General features: G+C 38.1%; 1 protein-coding gene across 1 annotated transcript; it reads right to left on the reverse strand.

The window, feature by feature from the left end:
• Nucleotides 1-7567: 7567 nt before the first annotated feature.
• LOC146917433 (uncharacterized) lies at nt 7568-15911 on the reverse strand. Its single transcript, XM_085719255.1, has one exon. It carries the CDS (start codon nt 13886-13888, stop codon nt 8381-8383), a length of 5508 nt encoding a protein of 1835 aa, XP_085575381.1. The 5' UTR covers nt 13889-15911; the 3' UTR covers nt 7568-8380.
• Between the last annotated feature and the right edge of the window lie 6928 nt (nt 15912-22839).

Below are 22839 nucleotides of genomic sequence, written 5' to 3' on the forward strand. Positions count from 1 at the left end.
TACATGTTAAATCTTGGCAAGAATTAAATTGCAAGAGAAATAGAGATGAATATGAGATGAGAGAAGCTTATGGGATGCATGGAATATGAAATGAGATGGTTAGTGGAACATGACAATGTCAAGAAATAAAAGCAAGTAAAAATTACTATAACAAAAGCAAGGACATTACCACAAAAACATAGCAAAAATGATGCAAAATATGGCCAAGATCATACCACAAAAATGCAAGGCCCACATGACTCATAATCCTCGCAATTCAACACATTTTTTAAAGGCATAAACTCAGGTTTTAGAATGAGGATCAATACAACATGATGAACTTGACATTTTTAGATTGAATTTAGACACATTTGCATCATTTATTTACAAACATAAACCAAGCAATTAAGCAAAGCTCACACACATGCAGCAAAAGCTCATACAAACAGTGGTCAAAGCTTCATAAAATCCTATGGTATAGATCACAAATATTCATCAAAGAATTGGAACTGGAATCAGGCAAATTTTCACAAGTTTTTAATACCAAAACATCACAAAATAGCAAGAAGATCCCCACATTATTTTTTATCAAGTTTTAAAGTGCAAAATTCATCACAAAAATTCCACAAAATTAACAAGAACTATACATGAAAACTTTTAGGGTTTTTAAAAGATTTTTAGACTCAAGAACATATAAAACTTCACAATTTTTAACAAAAAATAGTAAACAATTAACAAGAAAATACCACACATTTTTGAATCAAGATTTAACACATAATATCATCACAAAAATGTCAAGAAAAATATCAAACACATGTGGAAAAAATTATGGAATTTTTTTATAAGAATTTTAGGCAAGGCAGGGGTTCTAATAGCAAGAAAATCAGTGCACATAGCAAAAAACACAAGAAAACGAAAAGAAAAAAACCCAGGCCCAAGGGAACATGGATCCTGGACTATCCAAACGTATCAGGGACGTTGGATTGATCCAGGATCCTAAACCCTAGATCAGACGGTGGAGACACAGGTTCAGGGGTGAACCAGACTGGTTCAGGTGAACCGGTCTGGTTCAAGCCCCTTTATAAACACAACAGGCCGGTCCAGGTTCATTCCCACTTCTCTTTCTCTCTCTTCTCTCAAACCTAGTGAGAGAAGCTCTCACTTCTCTCTAAGATTCCGTCGTCTTCTCCGACGAGCACAATGGTGCAGGTACGGTGGCCCGCCGGTGGTGCCGCCGTACCTGAAGCTTTTTCTGAAAATTTTAACACCGTTACGTTCGTCTTTGCCTCCTCTTTAAGGTTCTGAGACTAATTTTTTGAAACGAGGCTTTGATAAGAGCAGATCTGAACTTGAATCTTACGTTCTAGGGTTTCAAACATTTTTTCCTATTCTTCTCGAAACCAAACCCTAATCTACTCTATCTTCTACGCTGATGACGAATTTGAACTCTGATTTGAAAAATAAACGGTGAATCTTTATGATTTTACGTTTTAGGGTTTCGGTTTCGATTTTTTTCAAATCTTTTCAAGGTTTTCACTTCGATTCACCGTTTATTTTCCATTACGAACCTTCGATGATGATTATAAGCGAAAACGAGAAGATTTTTATGTGTTTACCTGAATTTGATTGGAGATTCGAACAAATAGATCCTTGCGAAGGTTTCTGGTAAGTTCTTGAACTGAAAATAAATCAGTTATCCTCTTCTTCTTCTTCTTCACTGATGTGATTTTGCTTCGATCCTCTTCTTCTCACTCTCTTCGCTTCTGTGATCGTTCAAATTTGTTACTCAGGTAATGAATTTGAGCTTCGAATTGCAGAAATCAAAGTTCGATGATGAAGATTCTTCAGTGAATATCTGAGAACTGCTTTGAATTCATTGCAATTGATTGAAATTTTTGTTACTGGGAAGTTAGGGTTTGTGTGTGTTCTTCGTGTTCTTGAAGTTTCTGGAGAACTGGAGAATTGGTTGAATTATGTTTGTGGTGATTTGGCACGTAGTGATTGATTCTATTGCTGCACATTGATGAGTTGGCTATTTATAGGCTGACATGTGGATTTGTGGACCTGTAAAACTGTGACACCTAGATTTGAACTTGTGAGAAATTCGGCTTTTGCTGAGTTTTGGACTTGAGGGCTTTTCTGCAAAAAAGACAAGTTGTGGACTAAACTGCAAAATTTTTTAAAAAAGGACTATTCTGTAATTTTTAAAACTTTGGGACCAAACTGCAATTGACCTAAAAAAAGACTAAAAATAAAAGTTTGACTTAAAGGACTAAAAATTAAAATAAGAAAAACCTTAAAAGGAATAAAATGAAATAAAAGGACTAAAGTGCAAATTTTTAGAAGTTTTTAGGACTAAAATGAAAATTTTAAAATAAAATTGAATTAAAATTGATAAATGGAAAATAACGTAAAGTGAAACGACTAAAAACAACAAAACGGACTAAAATGAACCAATTACTTAAATGAGGTACTTTAAAGTAACCTCTCTCTGCAAAAATTTCGTGTGAAATGACCAAAATGCCCATAGGGACTAAAACGTCTCAGAATGACTCTGATGCAATTTTAAAATGGCTTTTAACAAAGAATTTAAGCAAAAACTTATACAAGTACATTGAAAAGACTCAGGGAAATTTTTTTTAGAAACTAAACAGGGTTTGAACACATGAAAAGACTAAAATGCCCATAGGGGCTAAACTGACTCAAAATGACTTCAACTGCAATTTTTGGAATGGATTTTGACATGGAATTGAAATAAAGACTTATACAAACCAATTGAAAGGACTCAAACAATTTTCAAAGACTAAATGAGTTTGAATGCAGGAAATGACTAAAATACCCTTTTTCATGAATTTTGCAAATAACATTGAAATAAGATGCAGAGGAAGATGCAATTGATCAAGGACAATTCAAATGACTTGAAATGCAAGAAAGGAAGAATTGAGCTAGTATTTTTAGGTCCAAAATTAGGGTATAACAGCTGCCCCTATTTAAGTTTCTTTGTCCGGAGAGTCAAGAGACGAAGTCTTTGATTTGACGGGACGAAGATACTTAAATATTAACATTTGCACTGTTTTTGGACATAAAAATACGCTCTCAGATTTTCAAAAACATGAATGTCATGCACCATTTTGATTATGAATGCAAGACAAGCAACTGGAGTCTACAGAGCATGTCATATCACTGGGGATTTAGGTAGACATTGATAGGGTAGACAAATCAGGGGACAAAAGAGAGGTACAAGTTGTTCTTTGGATCGAACCTGCCACTTGACCGGGAGATAGAAATGTGAGACAGGTACAAGCTGTTCTTTGGATCGAACTTGGCACTTGACCGGAAACATAGACATATAGAAAGATACAAGCTGTTCTTTGGATCGAACTTGTCGCTTGATTGAAAACACAATCAAATAGGCAGGTACAAGCTGTTCTTTGGATTGAACTTGTCGCTTGATTGGAAATTCAGTCAGATAGACAGGTACAAACTGTTCTTTGGATCGAACTTGCTATTTGACCTGGAAACATAGACAAAAGGATGATACAAGCTGTTCTTTGGATCGAACTTGCGGCCTGATCAATTATCACAACATGTAGATTGGTACAAACAAGAGATGGGTACAAGCTGTTCTTTGGATCGAACCTGCTACTTGACCAGAAACATAGACATACAGGTAGATACAAGCTGTTCTTTGGATCGAACTTGCCGCTTGATTGAAAACACAAAGAGATAGGCAGGTACAAACTGTTCTTTGGATCGAACTTGCTATTTGACCTGAGGACATAGGCAAAAGGCTGATACAAGCTGTTCTTTGGATCGAACTTGCCGCTTGATTGGAAGCACAAAGAGCTAAGCAGGTACAAACTGTTTTTTGGATCGAACTTGCTGTTTGACCAGAGATATAGACAAAAGGCAGATATAAGCTGTTCTTTGGATCGAACTTGCTGCTTGATTAGTATCACAATCATGTAGGTAGGTGCAAACTGTTCTTTGGATCGAACTTGCCGTTTGACCAGAAACATAGGCATGTAAGCAGGTTCAAGATGTTCTTTGGATCGAACTAGCCACTTGACCAATAACGAGATACAAATTGGAAGTTTGATTTGGAAAGGTATAAATTGAGTGTAAGTTGATATTGACTTGATTTGAAGACAGACATGACCATTTTTGTTGGCCCAAAAGCAAATTGAGAGTGGATTAACATTGATCGAGATATTGAATTGAAAGTGGATTTTGAATGAGACGTTGAAAGTTTGATAATAATCAGAGACATAGACAAAGACATAGCCATTGAATTGAGGGTTTAACAGAGACATAGCCGTAGACATAGACATAGACATTGACATTGATATTTGATTTGAGAGTGGGAATTGAATTGAATTGGGAACTGAAATTGAATTAAATTGAAAGTGGAGATTGAGCCGAGTCGGAAGTTGAAATTGAATTGGAAATGCAACATGTATGCATGGTATAACAGTGTTATCAAATGTATGAACACATAGAATGCATGATTATGCATGTATGGATGCTTGGAATGCATGATTGGCTTGTAATTTGGCAGGGTAGTTTCACAGAGGCAGACAAGACATTGGAATATTGGGCACGTAGTGGCTCGTGCTATAACATATATATGGAAATCCTCTTTGGAGAGACCGTCGTTGAGAGACGTATCGAAACCATGGCTGAGGGCAATATATCACACATCACATACTTAAAACTCGCAGAAGAGGGAACCTTGGAAAATCCTTTTGATACAGGTCGCCGTTGCTAGGCGTGTCAGTACTGGGTGAATATTGGATGTTCGCATCTGTGGTCAATGCTTTTATATCATTTCATTTTTCATTTTTCAATCCCATTTTTGCCTGAACCGCCCTTTCGGGTTTTCGATTCACCGGGAATAAATTCTTTTCATTGCCCCATTTTTGCCTGAATTGCCTTCATAGGTTGTCAATCAGCGGGGTGCTCATTTTTGCCTAAGCCGCCCTTTCGGGTTTTCGACTTAGCGAGCTTTTTATTTTCATTTTCCATCTTTTTTTTCATTTTCATTTTTCATTTTGTTTTTTCATTCTTGCCATTGACCACATATCATCCTGGGGAATAACTTGCTCGTAACATGTATTGAAATAGACATTGATAGACATTTATTCATGCATGATTCATTGAAATGTACCCTATTGCTCAGGTTTGCTTTCAAAATAGACAGAAAAAGATTTTTCAATTTTCAAAGATGTTTGTTTCAGACATTGTCATTATCAAATAGAAAGAAAATGTTTGGTATATAGCATTGAAAGTAGAAAGGAAATAGAGTTTCAAACAAAAGCACAAGCTCAAATTGATGTAGAACAGTGAAAGTCAGCCAATGGCGTAACTTCACGGATTTACAAAGCTTGGAAAATGGTAATTTTATTGGTTGGTGATACATTGAGCACGATGGCCGCTATATTTCATAGAAATTTTGAATTCATATGTACAGAAGCTTCTGATGAAGACGATCATTGACAGTTGCAGATGCCCCAAGGAGTGATGGTGATCTGCCAGGTATAGTTACTTGTCTTTTATTATCAACCTCATTTTTGCATGAACCGCCCTTTCAGGTTTTCGGCTCATCGAGGCGCTCATTTTTGCCTGAGTTGCGTACAATCTCAGCGAGCTTTTTCATATTCATTTTTTTTGTCCCTAACTTTTGCCTGGATCGCCCTTTCGGGTTTTCGATCCACCGGGAAGCGCATTTTTGCCTAGGCCGCCCTTTCGGGTTTTCGACCTACCACGCTGTTCTTTTCTTTTTAGACAAAGTATTTCTTGACTATATCGGCATTAACAGGATTTGGGAGTTCAACACCATCCATGTGTGTAAGAATCAAAGCACCACCAGAGAAGGCCTTTTTGACAACATAAGGACCTTCGTAGTTAGGTGTCCACTTGCCCCTTGGGTCGGGTTGCTGGCTTATCCTCCTTTTCAATACAAGTTCGCCTTCCTTGAATTCTCGAGGTTGGACTTTCTTGTCAAAAGCATTCTTCATTCGCACTTGATACAACTGTCCATGAGCCATAGCATCCATGCGTTTCTCTTCAATCAGATTTAACTGGTCATACCGACTTTGACGCCATTCAGCTTTAGTCAATTTTGCTTCCATGATCACTCGAAGAGATGGAATCTCCACTTCTAGAGGGAGAACTGCTTCCATACCATATACCAGAGAGAAAGGAGTTGCCCCAGTTGAACTGCGCACTGTAGTACGGTAACCATGCAAGGAAAAAGGTAACATCTCATGCCAGTCTTTGTAAGTAGTGACCATCTTCTGAACAATCTTCTTGATGTTCTTGTTAGCGGCCTCAACTGCACCATTCATCTGAGGTCTGTAAGGAGAAGAGTTGTGATGTTCAATCTTGAATTCTTCACATAAAGTTTGCATCATGTTATTGTTCAGATTGGAGCCATTGTCAGTGATGATCTTGTTTGGAACACCATATCGGCAGATGATGTTATTCTTGATAAACTTGACAACCACCTGCTTGGTCACATTTGCAGAGGAAGCAGCCTCGACCCACTTGGTGAAATAGTCAATTGCCACTAGAATGAAACGATGTCCATTAGAAGCTTTCGGTTCAATTCTTCCGATCATGTCGATGCCCCACATGGAGAAAGGCCATGGGGAAGAGATAACATTGAGAGAATGTGGAGGCACATGAATCTTGTTAGCATAGATTTGACATTTGTGGCATCTCTTGGCATGCCTGTAACAGTCCCGCTCCATAGTCATCCAATAATAGCCAGCTCTTAACAGTTTTCTTGACATAGTATGACCCGAAGCATGGGTCCCAAAAGTACCGTCATGTACATCATGTATCTATTTCTCAGCTTCTTGTTCATCAACACACCTTAACAAGACCATGTCGTAGTTCCTCTTGTATAGGATTTCTCCGTCCAGAAAGAATCTACTAGCCCACCTCCTCAAGGTCTTTTTATCCCTGTTGGAAGCACCAGGTGGATATTCACGATTTTGCAAGAATTGTTTGATGTTGTAATACCAAGGCTTTCTATCATTCACATCTTCATCGGCCTGATCTGGCATATCTTCAATAGTAAACACATGAGCGGGTCTATCAAGACGCTGCACCTTGTCCTCAAGGAATCAAACTTTGCAAATGGAAAAATCGCAGTAAGATAACAGTTCACTAGCCAATGATATATTCAAAAAGTTTACTTCCTTCCGGTGTAATGATATACCGGATGCCCAACTCTTCCTTCAAATTCACAACTCCACGCATATGTTTGAATAGGTTCACTCAATCATCATGCAGGTCTGCTGTATTACCATAAGCTTGAAAAATTTCTAAACTGTCAATCAAAGTCAGAGTTAAGTACACACTTCTAAGGACTTTCAAGGTTAGAACGGGGCTTAGGTTTAAAGGTGGATATATATTTGGAAAGTAGTGTTAAAGAATAATGAAGTTAAGCTTAATCTACTTTGGTTGATTTCAGTTTAATCACAATCCTACCTTTTGAACTTTAGAGAAGTACTAGAGAACCTTCTTATTTACGAGACATATAAGCATTGTTGGTCTCGCTCACTTTTCTTTTCATCTCAACTTGTTTTTTTTTTCTGCACAATTACAAGTGCTTTTCATGATATGAGATGTATACTTTTAACCATTTCTTCTTAGTTCTCTAGTACCCCACCCCAAACTTAGAAAGTTGCTAATTCCAGAAGCAACCCCAAACTTGAACATTTCATACAACCTGAATAGCTTAACTTCAAATAAAATGGGACATTCATGCCTAAAGCTTTTCTAAGGTTGTAATTTGTTTCGTCACCAAACAAGGGGTCTATACCTAATGGCTCAATTTGGCTTTTCAAAGGATTAATGACAGTTAAAATAAGGTGGGCTCAAAAAGGCTCAAGGTACAAAGCACTTTGCCTTAGTGTGTACATAACAAGACCAATCAACAAATAAAGAAATATCGCAAGTTCTAGAAACAACAGTTGCATGGAACACTCATATATGTAAAATTGGAAAAAATTTAAGCTATGGACCTTACAAGTTGAGTTATCTGGGAGTGTGTGGTGATTCACTTCCTTTGTCGTACACTTCCTGTTGTAACCATTTGGCATCATCCTCCATTAAACTCTTTGACATATCATTGGCATATCACTGTTATGAGACTGATAGGTTTCCATAAACAAACAGATTCGTCAATAACAAACAAGGAAAGTAATTTAAACGGGAAATCAAAATTAAACCACACACAAAGCAAACCAAATGTACGACATAATTCAAAAGTACATCAAGTAAAGAAACAAAAAACAGGAAGCATAAAACAGAAAGTTTGAAATCAAACCGATGGGTTGCCTCCCAACAAGCGCTTGTTTAACGTCGTTAGCTCGACGCCTTTTTATGAACTTCATGGGTTGTCAAGTTGCATTGTCGATGTGAATCGATCAATTTCTCCCCCAAAATAGGGCTTAAGTCTCTGCCCATTTACTATCCAGCAAGTCTTGGTGGCTGGATCTTCAAGTTCCACAGCTCCGTATGGTTTTACCTCTTTAACCATGAAAGGTCCGGACCATTTAGACTTTAACTTGCCCGGAAAAAGTCTCAATCTTGAATTGAACAATAACACCATCTGTCCGGGTAAGAATTGTCTTTGAACAATCTTCTTGTCATGGTATTTCTTGGCCTTCTCCTTGTAGAGTTTTGATGATTGATACGCTTGGTTCCTCATCTCTTCAAGTTCATGCATTTGAATCTTCCGTTTTTCACCGGCTTTCTCGGAATCAAAATTCAGAAATTTGAGAGCCCAAAAAGCTTTGTGCTCAAGTTCTACCGGTAAATGGCATGACTTACCATAGACCATTTGAAATGGAGTGAGGCCTATAGGAGCTTTGTAAGCTGTCCTATATGCCCACAAGGCCTCATCAAGCTTTGTTGACCAATCCTTTCTTGATGCCGAAACTGTTTTTTCTAGAATCCTCTTGATTTCACGGTTTGAAACTTCGGCTTGGCCATTTGTTTGAGGATGGTATGGTGATGATACCTTGTGTTTTACACCATAATGGTCTAATGCCTTGGCAAGTGGTGTATTGCAAAAATGGGAACCTCCATCACTTATCAATACTCTTGGTGTTCCAAATCGGGTGAAAATATTCTTTTTAAGGAACTTGATCACCGTTTTGCTATCAGCTTTAGGTGATGCTATGGCTTCCACCCATTTGGAAACATAATCAACAGCTACCAAGATGTATTCATTGGAGTATGATGAAGGAAAGGGGCCTACAAAATCAATACCCCAACAATCAAATACCTCTACTTCAAGAATGTTTTGTAAAGGCATCTCATTCCGTTTTGATATTGCTCCGGTTCTTTGGCATTGATCACAATGTTTGCAATGTATATTGGCATCTTTGAAAAGTGTTGGCCAATAAAAACCGGATTGAAGTACTTTGGCGGCTGTTCTTTCCCCATTGAAGTGACCTCCATAGGGTGAATTGTGACATTGCCACAATATTTTTCTTGCCTCTTCACCATCAACACACCTCCGCAAGAGGTTATCCGCTCCAATTTTGAATAAGTATGGCTCATCCCATACATAGTGATTTGATTCATGGAGGAACTTCTTGCGTTGTTGCCATTCATAATCTTCAGGAATGAACCCGGTTGCTTTGTAGTTTGCCATGTCGGCAAACCATGGTCTTTCATTGATTGCAAGCAACTTCTCATCTGGAAATTCTTCAAGAACTTCCGGTTCATTCTTAGTCACCTCATTGTTCATCAATCGTGATAAGTGATCAGCTACAAGGTTCTCGGTCCCCTTCTTATCTTTGATTTCCAAGTCAAACTCTTGTAATAGCAACATCCAACGGATGAGCCTTGGTTTTGAGTCTGACTTGGTAAGAAGGTACTTGATGGCTGCATGATCAGTATAAACAACAATTTTTGAACCTATGAGGTATGAACGAAATTTCTCCAATGCATACACTATTGCAAGTAATTCCTTTTCGGTGGTAGCATAATTAATTTGTGCATCATTTAAAACTTTACTTGCGTAGTGTATAGCATGAAAAATTTTGTTTTTGCGTTGACCTAGCACGGCACCAACAGCATAATCACTTGCATCACACATTAATTCAAAATTTAGATCCCAATTGGGAGCAGTGATTATTGGTGCCGAGGTCAATCTTTCCTTTAAGGTTTCAAATGCAATCAAGCAATCATTATCAAAGTTAAAAGACTTATCTTTGTTGAGCAAATTGCTCAATGGCTTTGCGATCTTTGAGAAGTCTTTTATGAACTTCCGGTAGAAACCGGCATGGCCAAGAAAGCTACGAACACCTTTCACATTAACCGGTGGTGGAAGCTTCCCTATCACATCAATCTTTGCCTTGTCTACTTCAATGCCTTTGGATGAAATTTTGTGACCAAGAACTATGCCTTCAGTCACCATAAAATGGCATTTTTCCCAATTGAGCACAAGATTGGTTTCTTTGCACCGCTTCAGTACGGTGTCCAAATTGTTCAAACAAATTTCATAGGATGATCCAAAAACAGAGAAATCATCCATGAATACCTCAATGCTCTTTTCAATCAAATCGGAGAATATTGTTTGCATACATCTTTGAAATGTTGCAGGTGCATTGCATAGACCAAACGGCATCCTTCGATAAGCAAAAACTCCAAAAGGACAAGTGAATGCTGTTTTTTCATGATCCTCCGGATTGACTGTGATTTGGTTGTAGCCCGAATAGCCATCAAGGAAACAATAGTATTCTTGCCCCGACAATCGTTCAAGCATTTGATCCATAAAAGGTAATGGAAAATGATCCTTCTTTGTGGCCTGGTTAAGTCTCCGGTAATCAATGCACATCCGCCACCCGGTGACGGTCCTTGAAGGGATGAGTTCGTTCTTCTCATTTTTGATTACCGTCATGCCACCTTTCTTTGGCACTACTTGTACCGGACTTACCCAAGTGCTATCCGAGATTGGATAGATCATACCGGCCTCAAGTAACTTAACAACTTCTTTTCGGACTACTTCCTTCATTGTTGGATTTAACCGGCGTTGAGGTTGAGCCACCGGTTTGAAATTTTCCTCCATATTGATATGGTGCATACAATATGAAGGACTTATGCCTTTGAGGTCGGATAAATTCCAACCTATTGCTTCTTTGTTGTCTTTGAGCACTTTGACCAACTTCTCTTCTTCATTGTTCAATAAAGAGCTGCTTATAATCACCGGTTTTGTGCCATCTTCTTCAAGGAACACATACTTAAGATGTGATGGCAAGACTTTCATTTCCACCTTTGATTTTTCAACCTTGATCTCTTCTTTTAATTCCTCCATTTCTTCTTTGTTGTGAGGAATCTCCTTCAAAGTTTCAAGCTCTTTTAAACATTCTTCAATTTCTTTTTCTTCCTCCACACTAAGAACATTGATAGCATCGGTGAGCACTCTTTCAAGAGCTGAAGGTTGATGCAATTGTGTTCTTGTACTCATGATAACTTCATCTATTGCATCTACTTTGAAACAAGCTCCCTTGTCTTTTGAGTGTTTCATTGCGGTGTGAAGGTTGAAGTTGATCTCTTCATTATCTAGCCTCACTTTCATCAATCCATCATCATAATCAATCATCATTCGTGCAGCTAACATGAATGCTCTTCCAAGAATCAAAGGTACATCGTCATCTTCTTCAATATCCATGACCACAAAATCAACAGGGAAGACAAATTTATCAACTTTAACCAAGACATCCTCGGCTATCCCCATTGGTCGGGTGACAGATTTGTCGGCTAGTTGTTGAGTCATCTTTGTCATTTTCATGTCTAAGCCTCCAACACGCTTCACTACCGAATATGGTATGAGATTGATGCTTGAGCCTAGATCAATCAAAGCTCTACCGACATTTACGGTACCTATTGCCACCGGTAAAGTAACTCTCCCGGGATCTTTTTCTTTCTTTGGTAACCGCCTTTGGATGATTGCACTACAATTCACATCAAGTTGAATTGTTTCGTCATCATTGTACCGATGCTTCTTTGACAATATCTCTTTCATGAACTTGGCATAAGTTGGCATTTGGTCAAGAGCTTCCGCAAAAGGAATGTTGAATTCCAACTTCTTGAAAATATCTAGGAACCTCTTGAAATGCTTCTCTAAATCCTTCTTTGATTTAGCTTTAGGATATGGAAGATTATGAACCGGTACCTTCTTTCCGTCCTCCTTCTTTTTGTTTTTCTCCACATCCTCCTCATTTTTTTGATTTTTTTCATTTTCAACTAAACTCCTATTATTTACATCTTCTTCACCTCCATACACTTCCTCCTCTTCATTTCCCTCATCTTCAACAATTTTTCTTTCCACCGTCAAGTTATCATTAACCCCTTCTCCAATCATCTTACCGCTTCTTGTAAGAATGGCTTTGCAATGCTCCAGTTTGATGTTGTTGGGATTATTTTGTGTGTTTGCTGTGAAGGTCCCTCCTTGTTGATTAGCTAATATTTGAGACATTTGGCTCAAGTGTTGAGCTTGTTGTCCCATTTGCGTCTCAAGGTTTTTGATAGATGCGGTGGTGTTTTGTTGATTAGCCAAGGTGTTTTGTTGATTAGCCATTGTAAGTTGCATAAACTGGTTGAGGGTATCCTTCAGCTCCTTCAGCTCCTGTGTTTGATCTTGTTGAAAGTTGTTGTTGTATGGCTGTTGAGTTGAAGGTCCAGCAGTAGACCTCCATGGTTGTCCGAAGTTGTTACCTCTTTGGTAATTGTTGTTCGGATACCTTTGTTGATTGCCCGTAAATTGATTTTGAAATTGTGCCGGTTTTTGTTGATTGCCCACATAGTTGACTTCTTCTTCAAGTGGTGGTGGGCAATATCCCGTTGGATGATCTCCGGTACACATTTCACAATAATGAACTTGTTGATGTCTTTGCTCCTTTTGCATTTGTTCTTTGATGAGTCTAGGCATTTCTTTCATTTGAGTCTTCATCTCCTCAAGTTGTTGTGTTAAGAGTTTGGTTTGTGCAAGATTTGCATCATTTGCTCCTAACTCGAGGATTCCGGTCTTCCTTTGTGAGCTGCTTCTATTGTGTTTTGCTGCCCGATCGTTGAGTGCCATTTTGTTGATGATATCAACAGCTTCTTTAGGACTTAATCCCATTAATGAGCCATGTGCGGCTGCATCTAGTATGAGCTTTGGATCGGGTAACAAACCTCCTCGGAACATATGGATTTGAGTTGTATCGTCAAACCCATGCTTTGGACACTTTCTTAGTAATGATTTGTATCGCTCCCATGCATCACATAGAGATTCATCGGCACCTTGAGCGAACATTGCAATAGCTGTTTTAGTATCCATGTGTCGGTGATCTGGGAAGAATCTTTCTTGAAATGCTTTCTCTAAAGCATTCCAATCATTTTGAACGGATGGTAATTGATCAAGATACCACTCTCGAGCTTTGCCGATGAGTGAGTATTGGAACAACCTTATGAACCCAACTTCTTCTTCAGCTTCAGATGCACCAAGGCTGTTTGCCAAGGTGTAAAATATTGATAGGTGTTGATAAGGATCCTCATGATCAAGTCCAGCAAAAGGATGATTTGAAACCAAGGCTATGGTTCCAGGCTTAATCTCCATCTGTTTTTCTTTTTCTTTCCCAAGATGAGCTAAACGTCTAGGATTCGTCCAGCTGGGCATCACACTTTGATTAGGTTCAGCCATCTCTTCTTCTTCTTGTATGATCTCGAGTGAAGGAATGAAAGTTGAGGTTCCTTCCTCTTGTTTTTCTTTGGCTAAAGCTTGCTCTTTCTTTTCTTTTGTTATGGCTTGTTCCTTCTTTCTCCTCAAGCTATTGTTCCTTCGAGCTGACCTTTCAACTTCAGGATCAAATTCAAGTTTTACTTTTGGAACTGTGCTTCGCATAGACAAGAAAATTCAAGAATCTGACCAAAAGATTAGTAATTCAAAAGGAGTATGGATCAATGAATACTAACTATATGGGTATAAACAAGTATGTAGATATGTGTAAGTATGTGAGTATGTGCAAAATTTGAATATGTACAAAGTTTGCTTAAAATGATAATCTAGTCATACAATCTATGATATCTAAACGCCAGTCCCCGGCAACGGCGCCATTTTGATGTACTATTTTTTGCATCAAACAAAAGTAAGTATTTATATATCGTCTCCTCAGGGACTAGTGTGATATCAAGGACAGTTTAACTACAAATATCATTCTAAGTGTATAAGATTGGTTTGATTGTTTGTTTGTAACCAAATTAACTATTATGCAATAAATAAAAGTGAGATTAATAAGGCAAGAGAATTGTTAGGATTAGAGTTCCTTGTCCTACTATCACATGTAACCTAATGATCATATATGGATTCTAGCTTTTCTTTGATATAATCACGTATCCCTCGCAACATTGTTTGTGTCCAACACAATATCGTGAAATCTCTTGTATTATTCAATCGTTGATGTCTCACACTATTGAATTATACAAGAGTCGTTCTTATGATTTAATCGATGATGTCTCACTCTATTAAATTATAAGAAAGCATTAAGTTTGAATACAAAAGGTGATATCAAAACATACATCTATGTCTAGCATCTATGTTTTGACTGATGTTTATTCTAAACTTAGATTTAAAAGTATTTCTCAATCACTAATAAATCAACATAAGTAATTAGAGTACAAGAATAAAATCAATATCAAATCAAATGCTAGAACCATATATTTAAAGATCAAAGATTACATGCTTAGCTAGGATCAAGTACCTCTAATCCCAACAAAAGATGATTAGCTCCTCATTGTCATGGAAGCCTTGCAAGGATGAATTGAAAGAGAGGAATTCATACAACTTTGTGATGTCTCACCAAAGGAAATGAAGAACAACCTTTCTATCACTCTCACTCTATTAAGAACTAGCCTTATCACTCTTGCAGAAAATAAAAATACAGAATGTAAACACTACACTATAAACTGATATCGAAATTGAATAAGTTCTGGGATCCTTCAATGCATAACTCTTGCCACTTATATAGAATATTTTCCCAAGCATACCATGTGGCCAAAGCTTCACCAACATCATTCCACTCTAAGGACAGCTCAATATTCCCCATTTTCAGCTCCTTGCCTGTCATGTTTTGCCATTAAAAAATCATAACACATGCTGAAAGTTTTCCTTCATTCTTCAAGTGCATGACAGGTCATGTTAACTGTGTTTTCTGTCATTACTCGCCTAGGCGAGTAAATTTACTCGCCATGGCGAGTAAACACTGCTTGTTGTTCCTCTGTTCGCTTCTTAACTCGCCGAGGCGAGTTGCTTTACTCGCCTAGGCGAGCAAACAATGCTCCCTGGTCCTCTGTTCTTCTGCGGCTTCTCTTATAGCTTTTTAATATAATTTCTCCTTTGTTTGATCTAAAAGTTATTCTTTTTTTCATGCCAAATTGGTGGACCGTATAACTCCATGCTTCCATGTTCCATGTCTTTTCAAATAAATAATATGCATGCTCTAACTTATAATAAACAATTCACATGTTCTTCTTTATTCAAATAAACAAGTCCATAAGGTTGCTAGCTTTTCACGTTGGAACATGTTTCATTGATAGCATGGCAATAAACAATTCTTCTTTGTTTCTCATTCACATGATGCCTTAACATGTTTCTTCTTTTATAATAAACAAGTCCATAGCATGTTACTAGTCCATCACATGATTCTTTCTTCATTTCTCACGGCAACAGCATGGCAAAGGCACATATGTTTCTTCTTTTCTCAATTAACCAAGCAAATGTGCACATGTGGCCTTTAATATCTATTATGTGACCCAATAACTTGAAAACGATGATTTATTCAAAAATGACTCTAATTTAAATACTAAACTAATAGAAATAAACCAAAAACTTAACTAAAAAGACTCTAAAAACAGCGTATGACGGACTGTCATCATCAACACACATTCGAACTTTCCCATCTTTCTTTGGCACTGGAACAATATTGGCAATCCACTCAGGATATTCAGCCGTCATGAGGAAACCCGCATCAATTTGCTTTTGCACCTCAGCCTTGATTTTAAGAGCCATGTCTGGACGAGACCTTCTCAATTTCTGCTTGACAGGAGGACATTCAGGTCTTGTCGGTATTCTGTGTTCCACAATCTTGGGATCTAGACCCGGAATATCTTCGTAGGACCATGCAAAGACATCTGGATAATCGCGAAGTAGCTGAGTGATCTTCTTTTTTACTTCTGGCTCAAGTGCGGCACCAATTTTGATCTCTCGCTTGTTTTCCTCAGTACCCAGGTTGATAAGTTCAATCTCTTCCTGGTGAGGCTGAATGGCTCTTCTTTCTTGTTCGAGCAGTCGAGTGATCTCATACGGTATCTCTTTATCATCATCCTCATCTTCAGCTTCATATACAGGGAATTCAAGATTTGGAGGAAACGTAGGGTTACCGTGCTCAACGGGTTTATTGTGGTTCAATCTGCATAATATGATTGGGATGATTTTAGAAAAGTTTTTCCATGCAGATTTTTGAAATTAATAAGAAAATACAGACGTTTTGGTTTTTTCTGGCAATTACCATTATTTCCAAGGAAAAAGGCACTAAAAAGTAAAAAAAAAACAAAGAGTCATGGAAAAAACGACAATTTTTATTAATAACGGCAATGTCGAAACAAACATGCCCTTACAAAGATATCATTTTCGCCTTGGGCAGAGCGAAAGGATTGTTATTTTGAAAACAAAAAAAACATGAGCAACAAAACACATTACACGGAAGCATGCATGACTAAAGGAATGTCAATGGCCTCCCAATTTCTCACAGTGCCTCTTGGTACAACAAACGCAGGCACATGACTACTTTCAGCAGCATCTATAGCATTGATAAACCCAGCACTGTAGAAGGTTCCTGTTGAAACACCCGAGGTTGGGGAGAATCCAAGGCCTTCTTTGCGCTTATTCTCCAGAATCTGTATCACTTTGCCCCAGCCAGCAGCTTGCCCTTCTTGAACAGCCCTTTGAGCGTCTTTCAATGAGGCCATAGTAGCACCAGCTCTTCGAGGCTCCGCACCTTCGATAGTCAACCCTTGAAATGACGTCCCTTCAGCGGACCCTGCTTCAACACAAGAGAAAGATGACACTTGGCTAACCAGATACGCTTCCTCACCATGCACAGTAACAAGCTTACCATTCCTCACAAACTTGAGTTTCTGATGTAGAGTAGAAGTTACTGCCCCAGCGTCGTGAATCCACGGCCTTCCAAGGAGGCAGCTATAGGAAGCATTGATGTCCATGACCTGAAAAGTGATCTGGAATGTCTCAGGACCAATGGTGATTGGAAGATCTACCTCACCAAGGATATCTTTACGAGATCCGTCAAAAGCCTTAACCAAGTAACTACTTCCCCTTAGGGAAATTCCATGATGGCTCAACTGTCTTAGTGTAGATTCAGGCATTTCATTCAAAGATGACCCGGTGTCCACCAGCACATTGGATAGCATATCAGATTTACATTGCACAGAGATGTGTAAGGCTAAGTTGTGGTGTTTCCCTGCTTCGGGGAGTTCATCATCACCAAACCACAGGTTATTACAGGCAGTAATGTTACCCACGATTCCGTCGAATTGATCTACAGAAACTTCATGATCAACATAGGCTTGTTCCAGTACTTTCATCAACACTTTCCTGTGAGCTTCTGAGCTCAAGAGCAGAGACAAAATGGATATCTTTGAGGGAGTTTGTAGCAGCTAGTCCACAATCTTATAATCGCTCCTTTTGATGAGCCTCAAAATTTCATCCAGGTTGGACTCTTCAATGGATTGGCCTGATGGGCTGGAGTTCTTGTCAATAGGAGGAACAACAGGCGGAGTTACTGCGGCTGCAGGTGTAACAACTTTCTTCTGGAACAAGGGTGGACGGACCCTTCCACTTCTCAAAGTTGTAGTTACTTCAGCGAAGTTACTAACCGTAGCTGGGGATACCAAAGGCACTTCTACCCCGTTCTCAATCATAGTTGCACCATATTTGTAAGGGATGGCTTTAGTAGAGGCATAAGATACCGGGCCAGGTAGTCTGATCACCAAAGGCTCGACCTTCTTTGTCTGGGGCACATTCTTGACAGGGGAGTCATGAAATACTGGCACAATCATACAAACGTTGCTGACAATCAAGTGTTTGTTATCCATTAAGCTCTGTATGTCACCCTGCACTATACAACAACCCATAGGATTCTGAAGACATTCTGAGCAAGAAGCATGATCATGACTGAACAAGGAAGCTTTGCAGAGTTTGACGTGTAGCGGGACCAGAGGAGTAACAACATTACGGACATCTAAAACGGGGGTTACCCAAGACACTTCCTCCTCATCAAAGTCACAGAATTTTTCAAAGGCCTCAATCATGTTGACACCCCCATGGTCTGGAAGTGGGTTATCAAGGACGTGTGGGACACTGTTTTCAAAAGTCAACCAACCCCTGTCCATCAGATCTTTCACAATATATTTCAGAGCATAACACCCCTCAACATCATGACCTTGAGCGCCCTGATGGAATTCACATTTAAGATCCTGTCGGAACCTGGGAGGCAGTGGATTGGGCGGAGGTTTGCCTGGCCTAGTGACACAATGTCCCTTAGCAAGTAGAGATGGGAGCAGATCAGCATACCGCATTGGTATCGGTGGAAAATAAGTTCGGGGCCGAGGTCCCGGCTGTTGTGGCTGCTGTTGCTGAGCAGGAGGCTGTTGTTGTACTTGCTGAGCAACGACATTAACGGGTGCTGGTGGCTGACCCGGTGGCAGAGGATATTGCGGAAGAACGGTGCGAAGAAAGGATGTTGAGAGTATTGCATGTAGTGAAAAGGTAATTGAGCAGCATTAGGAGCAACTGCAACTGTAGACTGATTACCGGATACCATCCCTACTTCGGTTTCCTTCTTCTTATGATGACCGTTACCGTACTTCTTCGGTGCATTGGCTGAAGATTCACCTTTCTCAAGAACAATGATGCCTTCTCTGACAGCCTCCTCTAAACGAGTTCCCATGGTAACCATGTCAGAGAAATTATTTGGTGCAGAGACTATCATTCTCTCCATGTATTCCTTCTTCAAAGTTTTCAGGAATGACTGTGTCAATTCTTCCTCATCAAGCCGAGGTGTCACACGGGCAGCTGCCCCTCTCCATCTCTGGGCATATTCATGGAAAGTTTCGCCTGACTTCTAAGACAGAGCCTTAAGAGAATCCCTTTTCGGCTTCAAGCGGGTGTTGAACTCATAATGACTTTCAAAAGCAGCAGCAAGTTCCTCAAAGGTATGGATATTGTCTTTACTCAAGCTGGTGTGCCAGTCTGCCGCATCATCAATCAGACTATCCTGAAAGCAATGGATCATTAGTGCATCATTGTCCGCATAATTGGCCATCTTCCGGACGTACCGAATGACATGGCTGTGTGGGCAAGTGGTCCCATTGTATTTGTCAAAGTCTGGCATCTTGAACTTCTTAGGAATCTCAAATCAGGATACCAAGCATAGATCACGAGCCTTAGCAGAAACACCATTCCCACGGTTAGCTTTGACCTCACGGAGCTCTCCAGCTAGCTCTCTTAACTGTTCCTTCATAGCCTCCATTGCGGGGTCCTGTCCGCGTGGAGTGTCAACTTCAATTACCTGAGGTACGATGTGTACGACAGGATTGGTAACAACAGCAGTCACTTGGGGCATGGAAGCGTTTGCAGAAGCAAAGTTTGTTGCAGGATTCTGTCCTTGATTGGCAACACCAGAAGCACCGGCTGCAGTATTTAGAGCATAGAAGGCTGAGAGTCCATAGGGACGCCCATTAGGCATAACAAAGCGAGCATCAGAAGCCACAATAGACAGTGGGATAGATGGAATCCCTTCAGTAGAAGCTAGGACAGATGTAGCTGGTTGTTCTTGTGCAGCTAGTAAGGCAGACATTGTGTCATGAGCCTTAGCCAAGTCCTCTTTCATAGCAGCCAATTCGGCACGGAGCTGAGCATTCTCTTCCTCAACATTAGCCATATTCCTTCTCCTGTGCAATCTTGTTTGATGAACTCTATCTGGTTGGTAAACCTTGCGAGCACGAGCCACCTTTCAGACTGCGGCAGAAGAACCAGGAGGTAATGTGTAACACCCCGTTTTCCCAACGTAAAAATTTCATAATTAAAAATCAGAGTAATTCAACTTTCGTGTTTACACCTAAGACCAATTTGGCACCGATCAATTCCAGTTTTAATATCAAAATTCGGGCAGAATGCAGATTTTCTCCAAGTTTCACCTAATCTCATGGTTCTAACCTCAAAACTACTTCCAATAATCATCCTATGGATTATCTAAGGTATGTACACAATTTCTACAACAATTCAACAAGTTTTCATCATCTAATCATCAAATCTCTCTCAAAACCCTAATTCTCAAATTCTCACAAACTCTCCCAAACTTGTTAGATGTAATCTAATGATTTAACAACTTAATATTAATGCAAGATAGTCTCACCCTCACCTTAGATTAATTCCTGAATCAGCAGCAGCGTTCTTCTTTCCTAAGGTCTTCTCCTCTTCTCTTCTCTTCTCTTCTCTTCTTTCTTGTTCTCCTCTTTTCCAAAAAGCGGTTTAAGGTAAACTCTTTCTAACCTAAGCTTCTCTATTTATAATATACTAAAATATTCTTCCCAAATCTATTTAGGGCCAACAACTTATTCTTCTTTCTATTCTAACCCCCAATTCAACTCACACTAATAATCCTCATAATCTTATTTATTTCTAAATTAAATATATCTCTCACAAATAACAAATATATTTCTACACCAAATAACAAATATATCTCTAACAAATAACAAATATATTTCTACATCAAATAACAAATATATCTCTAACAAATAACAAATATATTTCTATACCAAATAACAAATATATCTCTAACAAATAACAAATATATTTCTATACCAAATAACAAATATATCTCTAACAAATAACAAATATATATTATTCTAGTAAATACCAACATATAACATAACAAAATATCACTCATCAAAATAAATCGACTAAATCATAAAAAGACATCTAATCTCAAAACTACCTCCAAATCTATTTACTCAAATAATTCTCATATTCTAATAAATAATAGAATAATGCCACATAATAAAATACTAACACCTCATATAAATAAATAAATCACATAAATAGACTCTAACTTAATAAAAATAATTAAATAAAAAGGAGGGCGTTACAACTCTCCCCAACTTAAAAGAATTTCGTCCTCGAAATTCAAGCACAATAGAAAATAAATTTATTCATTACTTCTTCAAACAAAACACAAAAACCACATCAAGTTAGTCAGTTAAACATGATCACATAAAAAAAAAATATAACTACTAACTAGAAAACATGACGACACGATACAACGACTCATCTACTTGGCCGGACGGACCGACCTGCTCTGATACCAATTGTAACACCCCGTTTTCCCAACGTAAAAATTTCATAATTAAAAATCAGAGTAATTCAACTTTCGTGTTTACACCTAAGACCAATTCGGCACCGATCAATTCCAGTTTTAATATCAAAATTCGTGCAGAATGCAGATTTTCTCCAAGTTTCACCTAATCTCATGGTTCTAACCTCAAAACTACTTCCAATAATCATCCTATGGATTATCTAAGGTATGTACACAATTTCTACAACAATTCAACAAGTTTTCATCATCTAATCATCAAATCTCTCTCAAAACCCTAATTCTCAAATTCTCACAAACTCTCCCAAACTTGTTAGATGTAATCTAATGATTTAACAACTTAATATTAATGCAAGATAGTCTCACCCTCACCTTAGATTAATTCCTGAATCAGCAGCAGCGTTCTTCTTTCCTAAGGTCTTCTCCTCTTCTCTTCTCTTCTCTTCTCTTCTTTCTTGTTCTCCTCTTTTCCAAAAAGCGGTTTAAGGTAAACTCTTTCTAACCTAAGCTTCTCTATTTATAATATACTAAAATATTCTTCCCAAATCTATTTAGGGCCAACAACTTATTCTTCTTTCTATTCTAACCCCCAATTCAACTCACACTAATAATCCTCATAATCTTATTTATTTCTAAATTAAATATATCTCTCACAAATAACAAATATATTTCTACACCAAATAACAAATATATCTCTAACAAATAACAAATATATTTCTACATCAAATAACAAATATATCTCTAACAAATAACAAATATATTTCTATACCAAATAACAAATATATCTCTAACAAATAACAAATATATTTCTATACCAAATAACAAATATATCTCTAACAAATAACAAATATATATTATTCTAGTAAATACCAACATATAACATAACAAAATATCACTCATCAAAATAAATCGACTAAATCATAAAAAGACATCTAATCTCAAAACTACCTCCAAATCTATTTACTCAAATAATTCTCATATTCTAATAAATAATAGAATAATGCCACATAATAAAATACTAACACCTCATATAAATAAATAAATCACATAAATAGACTCTAACTTAATAAAAATAATTAAATAAAAAGGAGGGCGTTACAACTCTCCCCAACTTAAAAGAATTTCGTCCTCGAAATTCAAGCACAATAGAAAATAAATTTATTCATTACTTCTTCAAACAAAACACAAAAACCACATCAAGTTAGTCAGTTAAACATGATCACATAAAAAAAAATATAACTACTAACTAGAAAACATGACGACACGATACAACGACTCATCTACTTGGCCGGACGGACCGACCTGCTCTGATACCAATTGTAACACCCCGTTTTCCCAACGTAAAAATTTCATAATTAAAAATCAGAGTAATTCAACTTTCGTGTTTACACCTAAGACCAATTCGGCA

Source organism: Medicago sativa, chromosome 6, assembly GCF_051527215.1.
Source record: "Medicago sativa cultivar Bolivia chromosome 6, Bolivia_mono, whole genome shotgun sequence".
In the NCBI taxonomy this organism is placed as follows: domain Eukaryota; kingdom Viridiplantae; phylum Streptophyta; class Magnoliopsida; order Fabales; family Fabaceae; genus Medicago; species Medicago sativa.

Bases quoted from the DNA above. Each gene is read 5' to 3' on its own strand.
- LOC146917433 (XM_085719255.1), bottom strand. From the start codon at position 13,888: ATGCGAAGCACAGTTCCAAAAGTAAAACTTGAATTTGATCCTGAAGTT.